This window comes from Leuresthes tenuis, unplaced genomic scaffold, assembly GCF_036924035.1.
Source record: "Leuresthes tenuis unplaced genomic scaffold, fLeuTen1.0.hap1 SCAF_20, whole genome shotgun sequence".
NCBI lineage: Eukaryota > Metazoa > Chordata > Actinopteri > Atheriniformes > Atherinopsidae > Leuresthes > Leuresthes tenuis.
The window spans coordinates 14,820,807-14,840,583 of record NW_027325374.1 but is presented as its reverse complement, the minus strand read 5'-3'; the positions used below and the strand labels follow the sequence as shown (position 1 = coordinate 14,840,583).

Sequence of the window (19,777 nt, the reverse complement as noted above, 5' to 3'; positions counted from 1 at the left end):
TTTTATTTCCTGTCTTTATTGTTATTGATCATTCCCACCTGTGTCTCGCCACGTAATGCCTCTCCTTTCTTTGTCAGTTCATCCGTCTCTGAAGTATCTTACTTCTGTTGGTTTGTTCCTCATCATGTTTTTGATTTCTCCTTTTGATTTTCTTTAATAAGGACTTTGACTTGCACTCCTTTTTTTTCCTGCATTGCCTCCTTACCTAAGTTTTCAGTAGAATTTGATTTAATTTGCCTGTTCTTCTCTCCTCTTAACAAAACTGAACAAGAACTACAGATTGAATTATTCATCAGACATCTGCAGAATTGCAATGCTGAATTGGATAAAGTAGGTATGAAAATTGAATGAATGAATGAATGAATGAATGTCTGCACAATGACACAGCTGACCAAAACACAAGGGAACCTGGACTGGTCTACAGAATATAACCAGGCAAAGGAAGGTTAGTCATTTCATAAATGTGCATTTGCAGCAACAGCAACCTAACTGGGATAATTTTAGATTAACCTCTGCCAGGTCAGCCATATGAGACTACCTCTTGTCAGGAGCAGAACCACTCCTCCCGAAGAAAAACTATTTCAGCAAATCTTGAAAACTGCTACCACTGTCATTGGGAGATGCAGTAGACCTTAGATTTTAAGAACTGTGAGGACATTTGAAACTAAAGATGTGTTAAATAGCAAACATGAATGGTGTTTTGGGATAACAGTCGGCCGTGTCTTATAAAAATGCAACAAGCATGAATATTTAAGGGTTCTAAGGCATAGAACACTCAGAAGAAGAAGCTGTCTACAATTTGTACAACTGAAATGAATCCAGCATTTGCTGTGCTTCAACTCCATTGCAGCAAATTTGGCAAACCTGTGGCGCAACATTTTCAGAACGGGTTCGATAACAGCAGTTTCCCCTATTTACTGCTTGGGGGATGTTATTTACAGCTTTGATTAGATGGAAGTAAAATTGACTGGAGTCTTTCAAATCACACTCTGACCTAATGAAAAAGATTACCTTTTTGTATCTCCAGATTTTTCCAATTGTCTCTTATCCATAGAGCCCAAAGTCATTCAACTTTGTTCTCACAGTGATGGAGCTATTACTCAATGAACTGCTTTTTGACGTGGAGAATTAAAAAAATAGCCTAAATAGCTATTTTTTTTTTATTTTGCTGGTTTTGTAGCTGCATACTGCCTTGTATTTCATGCAAATTCACACGATGTGAAAGGATGACACCTTACCCTACATTTTTACCCTAACCATTTGGGGAGTCATTTTATCAGCTTAAAAACACACACTTGAATATTTATTGATAACACGCCCTAAGCTTTATTTCTAAGCGTTGCTATAATATCACACTGGTTGTGGCTACAAGATGAAAAGTGAAAAAGACACCAAAAGGTGTCGAGGCTGAGGACACCAAAGTCATAAACAAACGTTTGTGACTTTGCTAAAGCAACAGGTTTGCTGTGTACATTTTATTTCTATAAACCAGATTTAATTGTGCAAACAGAGCAAATATACAAAATTAAATCTTATTAAAAGAAAGACAAATAGAGGAGAATACAATGTAGTCCCTGTAACTTTTTTAGAACTAAGTGTATTTTACAGATGTAGGTAAAAAGGATATGGTGCAACTAAAGTATTCTCTTTAATTAGTTTTTTTTTGCTTCGTCTTGAGACTGACAAATGGGACCATTTACATTCAAAATAAATATTACAATAGCTATCGAAATATACAGAGAACAAAATAAAATTATAGCCAGGTCTCAATATTCAAGAACATCACAAGGCCAAAGTTCGACTAAACTACATAATTTACATTTTTCTGTGATAACAAAGTTATTTCTTCATTGTGCATATGTTGCTTTCTTCAGTAAAAGGTTGGTTAGATGTCCACCACACAGCCAGGAGCACTGGTTCTTATTGCATCAGATATGACCTTTGCTCCAGATTCTCCAATGCCATTCCCCTGCAAACTACAGAAACAGCTTTAATCAGGTCAGACAGATAAATTAACCGATCAAACATATGTGCTGCTAAGAAAACTTACTTGATGTATGTGAGTTGGTGGTTTCCCTTTAAAGCTGTTGCAATGAATATGGCTCCATCCATACCCAGGGAGTTCTCCTGAAGACTGATAATTCACAGAATATGCAACTATAAAGCCTTAGCAGTGCACTGTGTGAACATTTATTGGGACAAATAGTGCAAGCTTCTTGCTGCTTTCCAGGAAATATTACTTTTATATGGTTAATCTGAAACATTTAGAGTCTGACTAACATTAAGAGCAGCTACTATTTTCATTGGATATTTAAACCATAGGTGAGAAGCTAAAAGTTTGCATGTAGCAACAGTTTCATTAATAGGAACTACACCAGACTGAAATACTTGAGAACTATCCTTTAATGTTTCTTTCCGAAAACAAAGGAAGACCTTTGCAGTTTTCAAAACCATGAACTTATGTCAGTGTACAGCTGCCTCAAGATGATGAAGTTTACTGTATCAGAGTCTGAATATTTTAATCAAATTTAAAACTTAACAGAAACTATTGTATGAAAGACTTGAAATTCAATTCAGTTTAAATATTAGTACCTAAATGTTTAAAATGCAGATATGACAAATCATGCATATGAAATACAAACTCCATTGAACATAGTTCCATAGAAGTAGGTTCAGGTGCATAGACTGTAAAAATAAACAAGTTGCAGTCAGGACTTACTTCAGTGACTTGAGGCTTCTGTTGCATTTAAGAGCGTTAGCCAGGGCCTTTGCTCCCTCCATCCCTACAGTGTTGCCGCGTAGACTGAAAAACAGAAAATGTGTTGAGAACAACTGAACAGAAGAATTACTATCTTTGGCACTATGGTATTTCACTTCTCTTTGGTGCTGTTCCAACAAAGAGTGAAACCATGGTTCTTTATAAAGAGTTTAAAAAAAAAAGAAAAGAAAAGAGAGAGCTTCACAATAAAGCGAGGTGTGTGCGCTGCATGACAAAAAGGATGAAAGAGGTTCACAAATGGTCAGCATTCTCTTCCTGTGTTATGTGTTCATACAACTTTAATTTCTGTAATGCTCAGTAGTTTTAGCTTTAGATTTTCTGTTTGAGCACATACAAACAGGGTTGTTTGCTCTGCATTTACCATAATGATACATATACAATATGATTATTTCCATCCAAATGAAATGAAATATCAATTAAAATTCTGGAAAGTTTTGAAAAACAAAAATGAGAACAATTTTTGGGTTAAGCCAATGTTGCTTGGCACTTTAAAACTAGCATAAGAAGGTATTTAGGGGAATGTAAAAAAAATGTAAAAATGAAATGTCTTCACATGTAAAGCAGTCGTATTTAATGATTGGATATGAACAGACATTTTAAAGGAATAGCCTACTGTTAACAAAATCTTTCATTACTGACCGTCTCAGCCAGAAATTGTGAAATTTCTCTGATGCATAGATGTTTCACAGACTTAGGCTTAAATTGTATGAGATGACAACTTTTTGGGTGATAGTTACTTCATGTCATGTAGAAGAATAAATCAAATATAAAAAATCTATTGCAGTGTCTTCTGCATTTAAACTTTCTGAAGCCAAAAATGTCATTAGACTTGGGCATATGGGGCTTCAGCCCCTAATCTTTTCTAAATTTCCCTGGAATCCAAAACAGAAGAAATGGAGAAATAAGTCCTTCCTATCATGTATTGAATCCCAATATGTTCAAACTCAAACACGGGCAATGACTTATTTGTATTTCATGCATGCAGCATCGGCCTCGCACTACCTGGCACCATAGATTGAGGAGGAGTTGATCCTGTTACTTCAGAAACAGAATGGCACCGTTTCATCTATAAATGTGGTTGGTGAGGACTGACTCAGAAGTTCTGAAAGTTTTTTTTACTAGGCACATTTATGAAAGTAAGCATTTCCAAGGCAGACCTTTGCTGATGATCAGGCTATAGCAGTGAGATAAACCCAATCTCAAACTGGGAAATTCTGGTGACAGTAGATAAATAGAAAAATAAACAGCAAGCAAATAAGAAAATTGAGCTCACTGAGATTTGAAAACAAGCATTTGAAAACCAATAGGAACCAAAAAGAAAAAACGACGGTCGGATGCAGATTCACAACAACACACCTGGTGTTGCTCAGATATTTCTGTCTGAAAATGCATAAAATGAATTAATCATCAACATGTTTTTAGGATACAGCTCATCCTCAGACCAAAAAAGTGAGAAATTTCACGAGATTTTGGTTTGACTTGAGAGCAGGACTGAGCGATGACGAATGCAACAGAGAAATGAAACACCCCAAGATTTGGCCGGGTGAGGAGTAGGGTGTCAGATAGGACGTAGAGTTGGCATGGTTTATCACAATTTAGAATTAAAAACAATAACAACAAAAAAACACAAACAAATAAAGTGTTAGAAAAACATATACATGTCATATGACTGTCATCGATGTCAAGGCTCTTATTCCCCCTCAGTGCTTTAATCTTGTTGCTAATAAAAGATAAATTCTAAACTGTAGCAAGACTTCTGATTGTACTAATTTTCTCTAAATTCATATCATGTTGCAAAACCCGACCTACACATGACTGGTACAGCACATCTTGGATTTATTTTACTCTTAAAATATTCAAAATGATGCAACTGTCTTAGACTACAAAGCTGGGCTGTTTCAAGATCCAGCAACGCCGCTGTTTGCAGCTCTTCATGTTTATTCTGTGCTTAAATGTCAGTTCATTTTGATTTAATGGCTGCAACATTATTTCCTGAAGCCGTGACGTCATCTTCAACATTTTACCTGCTTTGTGCGCAGAGAGGTGGAATAACAAATGGCCAGGAGGCTGGCTAGCTTTTAACAGATATCACACAACGGACAGGAGGTTACCATGACAGCTGACTGTCAGTTAAGAAAAAAACAGTTTAAAGAGGAAATCTGTTAAGGAAGACAGTAGCCTAACAAATTGAGAAAGGTGGCAATCAAAGGTTACAACATGTAGTTTGTGTGCGCATTGTTCGCGTTTCAAGATGAGTTGGGTGGGTAGCCGACACAGCCGCAGGCCCCTTCCATACATAATTAATACATATGTAACAATTAATTTCTTCACAATTAATGAATTAATAAAATGGTCAAGGAAGCACCATTTCAGTGCCATGAAATGTCAGGGTGCAAACAGCACCGTGTTGAAATGTCAACCTATTGGAGAAATTTCATCTTTATTTCTGAAACTCTCATTATCATTATTAGTTCCCATTTTGTTTTTACCTGGATGATGTATCTGGTGCGACAGAATATTCTGTTTCTAATGTGGAAACTCTTACCGGGGTAGTGATAAAAAAAAAAGCTTCTCTGATCACGGCACAAAGTAGACCCGAAAGAGTCTTTATTTTTTCATTTGCATTTGACTCTTTAATTATATAACTTGTAAACAGGATCAGGCTTATGTCATGTGTTGCAGCAGCAAGGAGCAAGCCGTGCCTGTGTTATCAGTGAATGAAAATACAGACAAACCAGCAGATTATCCAAACATCTGCTGGTTTGTGACTCAATGTTAATTTCTGCTACTCCTGGTGGAGTTCTGGTCCCAACTGAAATGAACAGATTGTGCCTATGTTTATAAATCAGCGCCGTTATAAGACCTCACTGTTCATGACTTGCAATCATTTGCCCTGCTTATTAAGTTCCTTTAGGAAAATGAATGAAATATAAAAGTTCTTCCCACCAGTTCAATCGTCATTAAGCCAAATCAAATGCAATCTGGTTGTCTACTACTTATGTCAAAGAAAATATTTGATACACCAAAGAGCTTGGACTCACTCTAATGTTTGTAGAGTTTGATTGGTCATCAGAGCTGCTGCCAATGCGACAGCTCCACTCGTACCTGCCGAGACTCCCTGCAGACTAAAAGCATACAAATCAGTGACCACAGGGGTTGAGGGTGGGAACAGAAAACAACTACTTGTTGCACATATAGACTTTTTTTTTTTTAAATCATTCATGATTCATATGTTTAGAGGCATGTGTAAAACTTTTTGTTTTCTTTTTAAACGACCACTTCAAGGCCAACATGAAAAGTAAAAGGATCGAACACCGTAAACAACAGTAATACCAACCATAAGGTACGCAGGGACATGTTGCTTTTCAAAGCTTCGGCAAGAAACACGACACCTTCATTCCCGATTGCATTTTCCTGCAGGCTGCAGCAAAACATAGAGACAAAAATAAACACGTGTTGACAATTGTGATTAACTGTAAATTTCAGATTTCAGATAACTGCTTGGGAACAGACAAGACCACAATCACTCGATGGGAACCTCCAGCTAGTAATTTCTCACAGTGATGTGGTTGCACATTACTTCAACATAATACAGTTTGACATTTTTGTGCAGATCAATATACCATAATTACATTTAAATTGGAATGTGTGGTATAGAGGTGACTGAAAGGAGGACTGTTGATAGGACAGTGGACAATGACAAGTAGATTGTCCTTACTCCAAGAGCTCCATTGTGGCATTGGAGAGGAGGGCATGGGCCAGAGCTCTAGTGGCTGTGGACTTGATAAAATTCCACTGAAGACTGTAAAAAGAGAAGAAGAAGAACACAGGGTCAGCTATGACACATTATTCTGCAGTTTTGGAATAATGTATGTTTAAGCCCTTAGTGTATTGATGCACTACTTCCATTTATCCTTACTTGAGCATCTCAACTCTCTGCTTGACCAGGAGTAAAATGTTTTCCATTTTTCCATTTTAGTTCTTATACAATCATGTGAGAAAGGAACTAAGGTCTTTTTCAATTCCAAGGTTTTGCTTTCAAGAACATCTTTTAAAAGCTTCAAGCAAACTAACTTCTGGTTCTAAACAAGGGGCCTGTGCAAAGAAAGACGGATTAGAGGCTAAACGTGGCCAATTCAGCTTCTGCTCGGGCCTTTCAGTATCATGAAGCTGGTTCATTTTGTACCAGGTTGTATCACCATGGCAACTCATGCTGGAAGCCTTACCTCACCTGATCCTGAGATTATATCAAGTGTAAAAGCACCACCTGCGGAGAAATCAGCTCTCTTAGAAAGTAAAAAAAAAAAAAAAAAGACATCTGCTTGTCATCATTGGAAAAAAAAACTGATCACTAAAATATAAAGGCTTTTCTGTCATCTTTTTATGTGCAGCAAGTCAAAATTGCCAAATTGCACCAATTGATGTCTGAATGTTCATATTCATCCCTATCCTTCTCATAAACTGTTTATAAAAAAAAAAAATTCAAATCACTGAACAATTAAAACCTCGGAGCCCGAATGACAGAATATAAACATATATACTGAGTCCACTGACTGATTTAGATTGCTTTTATATCAAATATAGGATTATTATTGGTCATCTGATGCCAGCTCCACCCGTTTGATATGAGTGCACACAAATCTAGGGTTGGAAAACCTAAACTGACTAACGGAGTTGATGACCAGTTGTAATGCCGCTTTGTGAGATCTCCATTGCTAGGCTTGGTTAGGTCAGATGGATAAAGATGGATACAGGCTTCAGGTCTTACAATTAGTTACATACAACCTCAGATGAACAACACATGAAATATTAAATCGCTTAATTCTCTATTTAAACAAACTAAGCCAAAGTGCAGAAGCAGTGTGTAAAAAAACTAAGTATACCCAATTAGCTTGTATTAGCTTGTAGGACACCGTTTTGCAGCAATAACTTGTTGTAAATGTTTTCTGTTTGATGTGATGTGTCTCTCACACTGTTATGGAGTAATTTTGGCCCACTCTTTTCTAGAACCTTGCTTTAGTTCAGTAAGGTTTGCCATCAGTCACACAGTATATGCACAATATCTTTTACAGTTCCACCATAGAATTTCAGTCAGGTTCTGGACTTTGACTGGGTCACTGCAACACATTGATTCTTTTCTTTTTCAGCCATGTAGTCACAGATTTGCTGTTGTGCTTTGGATTTAGCTAAGCTTTACCTGTCAGACAGTTGGCCTCTGATTTTGACCCAATCATCACCCACTGAGGTTCGTGACAGTTGGTATGAGGGGTCTGCGGTGATATTCTGTGTTTGCTTTCACAAGTGGTTTTGCATATTATGGCAGAACATCAGCGCTTTGGTCTTGTATGCTTAAAGGAAGTTGTTCCATAAGTCTTGGGGTTTGTTCTAGAAAATGTTCTTTATAAAAATATGTTTTAACCTCACAACCCTTCCAAACAAAACATCCTTGTCCAGTGCTTTTTAATTGTACCTTCAGGAACCTTCTGAACATTTCATATGCTAACCGAGGCCTGTAGAGTCTGAGATGAAGCGCTGAAGATGAAGAGTCTGAGTCTGAGTCTGAGATGAAGCGAAGTTTGTTTTTCTCTGAGCATCATGTGGTCTGAACTTGGGATGAACATGCTGGAACATCCACAACTTGGAACTTAAATATTTTCCACTTGTGAATAATCTCTGTCATTGTCAAATGATAGCCACCAGCTTGTTTGGAAATGGTCTATATATATATATATGTCATGTATCATGTATCATATATATTATGGTATATAATCCTTCAATACTTCACACACACTGCTTTTGAAACTCTGCTATTGCCGTTTCCGTTCTATTTCAAATTAAGAAAGACACAATGTAAAATGTCATGTGATGTTGTACATCTGAGATTAAGATCTAATAGACACAAGATGATTCTTCTTTATCATGTCCTGATATATAAAACCTTAGAATTGAGGGACGGTATACTTTTCAAATGTATGTAAAAGCTGTTGTTACCAGTTCAACTGCAGGAAGGGTTTTATATGCAAAATGAATAAACCACATAAAATGTGCTACGATGTAATAGATAAAATACTTTGTATTATCCAAACCAACAGAATAAGAATACTGACAATATTAATCAAATAGAAAATAACTGCTCTGAACATTGGTCTGTTTACTCATCTGCACACTTTTGGCCCTTGAGGTACATCTTATTCAAAATACTATTGTATTTCTATATGTTATCAAGTTGAATCCTTAACACAAGATATTACTATATATTATCATAATTTATGTTACTGTGATGTAAATTTTTTCCATGTCTCTTACTGGAACACTGCACATAGAAAACTACAAATCTATTGTTAACGTGGCCGTGCAATGCAGACATCAAGCTCCACGTTTGGCAAAGATTAGCTTTCTGACAACGGACATATACCATTGTCCACGGAGAGCAGTAAAAATCCCATACAAATATTACCAAAGTGGAACTGTGTGGTTTGGATTTACTTATTCCACGCTCTCTGATCTGTTCCCAGATTTTTGTGTCGCTTGAAAAGCAAATCCCACTTACTGCAAAGAGGTGAGGCCTTGATTAAACTTGATTGCGCCAGCTATCGCTTGAACCCCTTCATCGTGCAACAGGTTGGCTGTGAGACTGCAATGCAGACACAAAAAAAACATGCACACACACGTGGACTTAGATAGATACGATGAGCAATAACACATAATTAAAAAGGGGACAGAATATTCTCTAACTTTAACCCTTTGCGATGGAAAATGAATATATGCATTGTACTGGCTCAATACATGTGGAAGTTTAGTATGTTTCTTATGGAAGATGTTCGTGACCTTCAGTTATTGTCTCAACTCAACAATGAACACTGTGCGAACAAAGCATCTTCTCGTGGTAACCGGGAAGGCCTCTTGATATCAACACTGTGTTATCTTGCCTAGGTCATGTGTACAAAGACTCCCAGCAGCTGCAGCCCTTTGTCTCTCTCTCTCTTTTTGACTGACGGACCTTTCTCACATTTCTCACAAGTAATACATACCTAATTGAAAACATAGTTGTCCTTCTCTTATCAAGACTCACTTGAGAAAATTTACACAACACCTCCACAGTGTCAGACATATAATTATGTTGTGCCAAGTGCCATTTTTAGTACCTCAGCTTGCACACATGGCTTTAAAGTGGGAAATGGATTTTAATTGGGAAGCATGATTATCGTCAAAACACTGGAGCTGCCGAGTGTAAGGCTCTAAATATTATGAATTAATGTCACAGTATTTGTGTTTTTTCATGACATACTATAGTCTTTCCAAATGATAGTGAAGTATTACTCTACACTGTTAATAAGGAGATGACTCACTCCAGGTCTTGCAGAGAGTTGTTCTCCTTGAGGGCTTGAGCTATGTTCTTCGCTCCCTCCACCCCAACTGAGTTCTCCCTTAGACTGAAAAAAGCAAAACAGGGAAATGAAATTGTGACTCTATGTATGTTGACTCTATGTATGTGTATCTATGTATGTGAGTGGCAAATTTTAGCATTTAAATTAATGCTTACTTCAAGGAGACAAGGCCCCGGTTGAGTCTGAGGGCTTTGGTCAGGGCTATCATTCCCCTGTTGCTGATCGAGTTACTCTGAAGTCTGAGGAAATAAAAGGTAAATGCCACAAGAATTGATGTACATACAAGACTTGTTACCATTTTGTTCCACACTCTCTGAATCACAGTAGCATTCCACAAAGCCTAATTGCATTCATGGTACACTCATGAATGTATAGTAAGGAAAATTATTAGGCTGAATGGCACTTCTGAAGAAAGGTTACTGACTGGAGTGAGAGCAGAGTGTGGTTGAGTGTCAAAGCTTCTGCCAGAGCGACCGTTCCTTTGTCTCCAAGCTGGTTACTACAAAGACTGCAGAATAGAAGAAAAAAATACAGCTGATCACTATGTCAGGGCTTCTTTTCCTTTTTAATTTTTTTTTCTTCACATTTTTTAATGCTTGACAGGTCTGAGCTGCAAGCAGGCCAGTTTGAGCAAGATAATTTGGCACTAATTTGCTGAAATAGGCTAAACTTTAGCTGAAAATGACATTTTTCAAATGATAAACTTCCCATGCAACGCAACCTCCATACAGTCACAGAGACTGGCTTTATGCTGATAATCATCTCAATTTTGTATTTTTTCTTTAGCTCAGAATCCGAATCATATCCATTTTGAAAAGCAGTGCTGCCTTGGGGGCTGAACATTTCAGCAAGGGGTTTCCAGCCTTTTTTCTTGGCTCTGTTTTGAATTCCCTTTTAATGATATTATACAGAGGAGATGATGAAACACTCTTTTTATGTCAAATAATGTTTCAACAATCATAAAGAGCAAGTACTTAAAAAAATTATCAGTATCAACATCGATTTGTTGCCTATGTGTCATTTTGGGTTATGTGGTTTCAATGAATTTTTCACATGCTGGATAATGCCTCTACTTTCTTTGGAGACAGTGTTGTAAAGGTATCAATCTTGATGACCCACATACTAGCTCTTGTCAGTATGTACTAATCTAAAGTCAAGCAGATTCTATCAACAAATCTAGCAACAAATTTGTCCATGTGTCAACAATGTTAATACACACCTAAACTTAGATATACAAAAGATATGAAGACAAGATATGAAGACAAGAAATAAAAAGTATTGCATCACCAAGATGAGTAGAGGGAACTGATATATAAACTGATTACATCAACTTTGTAAGAGTCCGATTTGTCTTCAGTGAATCTGCGATCCTTTTTGCTCCACCCGATCCGATCGTGTTCTTCCGCATACTGAAACAAGGAGAATGGACTGAAAATTCCATAACATAAGCATAAACGTATTTCACATTGCTTTTTATGTGGAAGAACATTTGAAAACAACATGCAAACACAATGCAACTTACTTTAGAGATACCAGTTTGCGGTTGCACTGCAGCACCTCTGAAAGGGCCTGAGCACCTTCCTCCCCGATGGCATTACTCTGGAAGCTGAAGAGTGGAATGTGAATAGATAACTTCAACCAGCTTTTCTTTATAGCCCCCCCCCCCCCCCCCCCCCCCCCCCCTCTCAATATTTTGGCACATAAACCAAGATTTTATGCAGTTGTACTTACTTGATAGACATCAGGGCTTGATTCATTTTGAGAGCCTCTGCTAGGAACTTTGCACCCTTTGAGCCAATGTTGTTGCTCCGGAGGCTGAATCATAAACAGTATTTAAGAAAATCTCAATTTTAAATACTTAGCAGCAATGTCTGTACTACAGCACCATGCAGAGGAGGCGTGTAACCTCCTATTATGAACTCAAGCTTTTGTAACTGTCCGTTTGATTCAGGCAAGAAAGGAACCTCACTTGAGAGACATTAGCGTGCGATTCACCAAAATGGCTCGACTCAGGGCTTTGGCACCTTTGTTGCTGATGGCGTTGTCTGCCAAACTGAGTGGATGAATAAAAAAAGTTCACATACATCACATACAACACAAAATATACGGAGTAGTTGCATTCATCCTTCCTGCACCACTCCTATAATCACATACTAACCAATCTGGGTTTTATAAAGCACTGTAATCAGCAAGATACTTAACAATAATTAAAGGGTTCTGTCGTTATCTGAGCAATCAAGCAACCCCATGTGACACAGTGGTTTAGAAATTTTAGACTGCAAAATGCTCCTCACTTGAAAAGAAATTCAACTTTTGAATATGATCTCACCTCATTTTCTGGATGTGGCAGTCTTTGGCACTCAGGAGGCTTCCGAGCAGCTCCATGACATCGTCTTTGAAGTGATTATTCTCCAACCTTTTAAACAGATAGCACAAAAGTTTCTTTCTCCAGAGCCTTGGTTTATTGGGAGATGGTGCTTCGAAGAATTTACCTGAGATGGCTACAATACAGCAGCTGCGGGAGCAAACTTTTAACCGTGGTGTAGTTCAGAGAGCCTGTCAGGTTGGTCTGCTCACTGCACACTGGGGAGACATGCAGCAGGAAGCCCAGCACCACACAGTGACTCCGTGTTAGCTTTCCAGCCAAGCTACCGTGCCGTAAGTCCTCCTCTACACTTCGCAGCAGCTCTGAGTGTTGCAACTCGTGTAAACAGTAAGCCAGGTTGACTGCTCGCAGGGACACCACAGCACCTCCGCCGGCCAAGAGGTCTTGTAAAAACCCAGCTGCCCATGCCTTCTGACTGCCATCATCTTTCCCCAAGGCCAGGAGCCCAGCAAGAGGTTTGAGTGCTGTTGGGCACAGAAGGCCTGTCAGGAAGCGAGCAAACACATCCAAGTGACCATCCTCAGCTTGTTGCGAGTGCTGAAAGGCACTTCTGAAGTGGTTTTGGAAGCCGATCTTTGGCCATGACATGGTGCTCTCTGAGAACAAGTCAAAGATGGCTCGCTTTGAGGAAACATGGTAGAAAGTAGCTGCAAGAAACTCCTGCAGGGTCAAATGTGTGAATCGGTATGTTGTGTGTATGGCGGACTCTCCCCGAATAAGAAGTCCAGAACCAAGACTGCTTTGAGTTAACAGTAGATCTATCCCATAGGCCCTAAGATCCTGCTCACTGAATGTGTACTTGCGTTTCAGGAGCCCATAGAATGCCAGTCGTCCAAGGTTCCCCAGCAGTTTACGATTACTCCCATGAAGCTGCTCTGCTTTTACAGGCTCCCTACCTCTCGGTTCACCCACCTCTGCTTTCATAGAGCAAAAATGGGCATAAAGCTCAGTGCAGGTCTTTGGAAGACTCTCCTGACTTCCACTTTGCATGGTGTACAAGAAAGTGTCAGCCACCATCCAGCAAATGCATGGTATGTAGCACATCACCATTAAGATCTTATTAGACTCCAAGTGGGCCCAAATTTTGCTGCCAAAGTTCCTCTCAGAGAAGTGGTGGTTCAGGAAGATCTGGATGTCTGTGGGGCTGAATCCTGGGATCTCTGTCACCCTGTCAACCAGTCCTCCGGGGATGAGAGCAGCTACTCCTGGCCTGGAAGTCACCCACACTCCCACGTCAGGGAGCAGATTCCCTCGGATGATGTTAGTAATTAAGTCATCAATGGACACTTCTTTCTTTGGGTCATTGCAAGAGGCTGCATCAGAGAAATTCAAAGTGCAGCGAAATTCATCCAAACCATCAAATATGAGCAGGGTGCGGCAGGCGCTACTCAGGACCAAACTGGGGTCTTCTAAATGAGGAAAAGTCATCTTCACCAGCTTTTCTGCAGAAAGCTTCTCCAGGGAGTTCAGCTCGCTAAAGGTGAAGGGCAAGACAAAGTGTACATCTGTACAAATAGCCCCCTGACTCCACTGTCTAATGAAGTGTCGTACCCAGGTTGTCTTGCCAATACCAGCCACCCCAACCGTGAGGGATACTCTGGGAGGCAAACTGACCCGCGTCAGGGGCTCAAACAGCTTCGCCAGCACCAGCTGCCTGAGATGATTTCTTTTCCCTCCTCGAGTCACTCCCACCTGCATCAGGTCATGTTCCTTTTGCTGGAGGTCAGAAAATCCATCCACCATCATTAAAGTTCTTGAGGAGATGTTCAGTTTGGGGCAGCTCACCGAATCCCTGTCTCTGTACTGTTCATATCGACGTAACAGCACCTCTTTGTGCTTCTTCACCACGGTATCTACAGATAAAGAAATGACTCAGTGATTATATAGATATTTGACAAGTAAAGTGCTTTGCAGTGTGCTACCTTTTCTTAAACAGCAGGAAATTGAAGCACACTTTGATTTGGTGTTATGGAAATTTTGGAATGAAACAGCACCCACTGTGCTTACCATTTACAGTAGTTACTTTGCCACATGGATGCCTAAACTACCTACTGAAAAGTGTAAAAATGTTCCTTTTACACTGAGCAAATCCAAAGTAAACACTCACCATGGTTTATGATGAGTTGGGCAACCTGAGAATCCGAGCTCTCTACAAATCCCTGCAGGGCATCAGATCCTTGACTTTCCTTGCCATTGACAATAGCAGTGAGCATGTTAATCTGGTCCTGTAAGTGGCCTGCTTCCTTGATGTTAGTCTCCTCAGCTGAAGTGAACACATCCACCTCTCTTAGGTGGGTTAACATCTCCTCCAAGAAGGAAGGCGTAATAAAGCTTCGTAGCTGGTTTTGGTGCTTTTGGATCCAACTCAGATCTGAACAGAACACAGCATAGAAGAAACTACTGAAAAAGACAACGTGGCGAACAGGGTAAACACTATAACATCAGAAGGTGAGCGCTGTTATTTTTAACATGTCAGCTGGTGGTACAGCTGTGTTAAATTCAAAGCCCACTGTGCCTTTACACAGCCTCAGATGTACTAAGATGTAAACTGATAAAGTGCTTCAGCCTTAACACGATGAAGTACCAGTTGCATTTACTCATTCACAGGATATAATATATTCAGGGAGTAGTGGTGCTGCACTTGTAATCAACAACAGTTCCTGTTGCATAATCTCCTCAAAGGAGCAAACAATTATATCTCTAAAAATATTCCTGCATGTGGAATTTGTGCAGTTTGTGCACTGCTTTCTTGTGAATGAGAATGCCATCTATTAGCTCTTTCGTTGCCTTTTATAATTGCGTTCTTGATTCACCTATTTACCTGTGACACATTTACAATCTCAAACAGGTTAAAAAATAAAATATAAAAATCCAGTGAAGCGTTTATCAGTGTCTGCGCGAAACAAACATTTCTGATTGTTATTTGTTGAGGTCGCCTTTGGATCATTGTGCTGTTGTGAAAGCCTCTTAGATGAATGTCTCTGTATTGAATTCACATTCAGAATTAGCGTTTTAATCAGTGGATTACTTTCTTCCCTCAATCTGCGCAAACAGCCCCTCTTCAGTGGAATGGTACGGCCATTTCTTCATGTCAGAAAGAATGTTGCAAGGAGGAGGTAATTTGATATCCTTTTGTATTCCATTCCTTTGCCACAGGCACCACTTGGCTTAATTTTAAAACTCACCAGGTTATCAAAGTGGCTCTCCAACAATTTTCTATTCCTGCTTCATCAAATTCAGTGTCACTGGGTGCTGAAGCCTATCCCAGCTGCCATCAGACAAGAGGCAGGGTACACCCTGGACAGTTTGCCAGTCCCTCACAGGGCCAGCACAGAGGCAAATGAGACAAAGATCCATACTCGCGCACACTCCCTCCTTGGGACAATTTAGAATCACAAATCAATCTAACATGCATGCTGTGGAGGTTAGCACCATCAGGTCATTAATCTTTGGCATGGGCCTTACAGCGTGCAGTTTGCATGTTCTCTCTGTGCGTATGCGGCTTCTCGCCGAATGCTGTCACTTCCTCTCACAGTCACAAAAACTTGAAAAGATAAAAATACTTGAGAGTATGAAAGTATGAAAAAAAAAAAACCCCAGTGACATAATTATAGTTCCTTTTCAAATGTTAAGGTTAGTCTGTTAAGTTATACTTAGATACTATAAAATAATCCTCCTCTCAACAACTTGTTTGATGCAGCCGTTTAAAACTATGTTTGGTAATAATATCAATGTTTTCAGCTTTAAACACAATCACACCTCTTTTTAAAAAGTTCCAATCCCTCTCCTGAAAAGATGTCGACAATATTGACCAAAGGTGCTTGTTTCTTTATTACCCTTTATGACACAATTTGAACAAACTATGTTTTCTAATTTCATTTGAATAACACCGATTGGCCATATTTCCCTGTCAGCACCAAACGTTCCTATCATCCATCATTCTAAATATTCCAGTAGATCTCTACAGTGATTTAAAAGGCACTTAAGAGACTTGAATAAGTGAAGGACACACAGTGAAGCTCTTACCCTCTGCTTGTGATGTGGCAGAGCAGGACGTGGACTGCAGATCCATGTAGCAGTCGGCCTGCCACGTAATGCGCTTGCTTCGGTCCAGGATAGAATCGTAATGTTCCCTCCTCTCCATGAGAAAGTTTGAGGCTTTCAGCTCTAAATGTTCTGTTTGTCTACGCACAAAAAACAGTTCTTTAATGCGATGATTAATCAATGCGATGGAAGGTTGTGCAAATTTCACAATATTCTCTGTATTGTATCTCGACTGTATGTCATGCATTGATACTTCAATATGTCTGTAGAAAAAAATGAAAATAAACTTTCTGGAATAACCCAAGAAATCACAAAGAGTTTATGAACATTTTGTTCCAGGAAAGTGGGTTAATAAACAGATGGCAATTTATCTTTTTATTCACATGGATGAGAATCTATTCAACAGACGTGACAGGTGCTCTTAACCAGAGCTACCAGCTGCTTTCCTCAGCGTTGTGGCTTCATCTTAGCTTAGTGAAGTGATTTCATGTCCAACTTAAAGCATTTTTTTGGCAACTGTTGAAAGCAATGCCATCTTAGTAGCAGCATGGAGAAAAGTCAATTAATGTTCATATTAGAAAACTTTGGAAGAAACTGGCGTATCTTTGACTACCAGGTGTTTTGAGTACAAATACTCTGCTACAAAGTGACAAAATCTTGACTTGGTCCTTACTCCATCTTGGTGGTCAGTTAACCAGTACCTAATGATTAACTTGAAACCCATGTTTATTGGGACACTGGTGATTATTTAATGTCAGGTTACCAAAATCCAAGTGAACAACTAATTGAGAATGAATGGACAGTTATTGAATAATTACTAAGCCCTTTCTTAAAAGTTCCTAAGGAGAGCTATAAAGTTGACATCAGAGAGTTTCCAGAAAACAGATTTAGACATTACCTTAGGTAATGATTAGTTAATGAATGTATACCAACATACTGACTTGCCTCTTCATGAGAGTTCGGGATTAACTCTATAAAACTAGCAACAAATCATTCAGAGCTACTGTATGTGGAAGCTACTCTGTGCTGTACAGGATTACTGAAAATGGATAAAAGACAATGAATGTTCAAGTAATAGGACACAAATGACTTGTTACTAATTTCATGCTATATATCCTTATAAATCCACCACTAAACATGTTAACTATTAGTTTTGTATTTGTGTTCCTCGTTGTAAAGGGTTATCTTTTCCTATGCATGCTTATACTTTGCATAACATTAGATGGTCACAAATGTGATATCAAGCAACTTTGACACCAGGCAGCCATGTTTGTTCCCCATCTTACCCAATGTTTACAAATGACTTTTCTCAATGGACAAGACCAGACCAAAGTGGAGAGACAGCATATAATGCACAGCACCGTGTTTGGTGAGAACCAAACACCTCATACCAACTGTCAGACGCAGAGGTGATTATTCGAGCTTCGTTTGCAGCCACAGGACCTGGCACCTTGCAGGCCATGGAGTGTGCGTGTGTACCAAAGTTTTCTCGAGTAAAATGTGAGTCATACGTCTGACAGCTAAAGCTTGGCTAAAATTGGGCTTTGGTCCTAACCACAGCAGTAAATCTAGGACGGAATGGCTGAAAAGGAAAACACGATGTCGCGATGACTTCAACCTGTTCGAAATGCTGTGGCAGCAGAACTTTTCATAAACGAAAGCCCACAAACCTCAATGAACTGAAGCAAAGCTGTAAAGAAAGCCAGCCAAAGTCCTCTACATTAATGAGTCTCATGTCATACGTCAAATGGTGACTTCACGTTATTGCTGCAAAAGGTTGTTCTTCAAGCTACTGAATCATTTTTTCAGTGTAATCTGATTGACAACATTTAAAGTTCCTTTAAGTACATCACTTAATATTGTATTTGTAAGACGATGTGAGATTCTGTAGCACACCTATGAAATATGTGTAAAAATGCATTGCATTGTTAGAATAAGTCTTTATTCCAGCATGTTCATTAAAAAGAACAGAGAGTAGGGTAAACAAACACTTTAAGTTAGAACTGAGCTTTTACTGAAATTAGCAGGAAGCTGCAAATGCTTTCCTGTGTGGTTTGCTGGTCCTTGCGTAGCTTCTTACAAAGGAAGCCAAATTTTCAAAAAAAAAAGTAAGACCTCAGACAAAATAGAGACCACTTGCCAACTTCCGCTGTTCAGTCTTAACCAACAGCAATTCATGACACACTCGTGTTGCATTGACACTGTTTGAATGCGTCTCTGTGGCTCAACCGTATCATATGTCCAGTGAATGCAGAGAAGTCCGTAGAATATGCAACGAATGTACCATCAGCAGCAATAGTAAAAAAGGAAAAACAAATTCAGCTCACTCACCATGGGTTTGTTGAAGTTGGCTGCAATTGCCTGAAGGTGGAGATTGCAAAATTCACAGACGACTCGTATGTCAACTCCATCATTTTTCGGAAAACACGAGAAGGTAAATCATAAGTAGAGGAACCTTTAGAGAGTGAAGTCCATTTGAATAAACGCAACGAGACAAGTGAACGCAGACGCTCAAGTCTTAATGCAGTCAGTGCAGTTGCCTGAGATGTAGTTTCACATCGAGGCGTCTTCCTGCCTATCTTGTCTTGTCTTCCTGTGCTGTGGTTAGCAGGTTGAGTGGAGAGAGAAAAAAAGAAAGCGCTTATGCTCTACTTGCGCGTGCAATGTGACATTGTGCCAAACCAGAAAGTTTAACCGAGTCTCGACTCTGCACTTGGTGTTAAAACATTAGGATGCGTGCCGAGACGACAGATGACACATGATAAAGGTTCACCGAAGCAAAGCAACTGTACAGTAGCTTTGCAGCACAGTTTTCTTTATATCCAAGTGGTTTTGCAGACAGGTGTGAAATGACCAAAACTGGGTTTTTTGTTGTTGTTGTTTTTTTTTTTCTAATGAAGCAAGAAAATATTCTTTGAACTAATCTGGGTAGGGTTAAAAAAAAAAAAAAAAAAAAAAAAAAGCTGTCATCAGTACACACAACAATGGACACGACTGTGGAAACAAAAAGGCATCAGACAGAGCTGCGACAAAGCAGTTGGTGGAACCTAACTGCACATTTGGGAAAAGTTTATTTCAACATGCGCATGAACATTGGCAGAATGAACCCAAGAGCTTGTCATTCATGACTTGCGGAGATGATAGGCCGTTTTTCTGGTGTTTCGTGCTAACAGTTGTTCA

General features: G+C 39.2%; 1 protein-coding gene across 1 annotated transcript; it reads right to left on the bottom strand.

Annotated features, from left to right (window-relative positions):
* Window positions 1-1,381: 1,381 nt before the first annotated feature.
* On the bottom strand, window positions 1,382-19,164 carry nlrc3 (NLR family, CARD domain containing 3). Its single transcript, XM_072372943.1, has 19 exons — window positions 18,929-19,164; window positions 16,580-16,737; window positions 14,661-14,924; window positions 12,660-14,406; window positions 12,497-12,583; window positions 12,137-12,220; window positions 11,899-11,982; window positions 11,690-11,773; window positions 11,493-11,576; window positions 10,592-10,675; window positions 10,323-10,406; window positions 10,129-10,212; window positions 9,330-9,413; window positions 6,498-6,581; window positions 6,117-6,200; window positions 5,821-5,904; window positions 2,720-2,803; window positions 2,051-2,134; window positions 1,382-1,976 (listed from the first exon to the last, which is right to left on the bottom strand). The coding sequence occupies exons 2-19, from the start codon at window positions 16,695-16,697 to the stop codon at window positions 1,886-1,888; spliced, it is 3,399 nt and encodes a 1,132-aa protein (XP_072229044.1). The 5' UTR covers window positions 16,698-16,737; window positions 18,929-19,164; the 3' UTR covers window positions 1,382-1,885.
* Window positions 19,165-19,777: the final 613 nt, after the last annotated feature.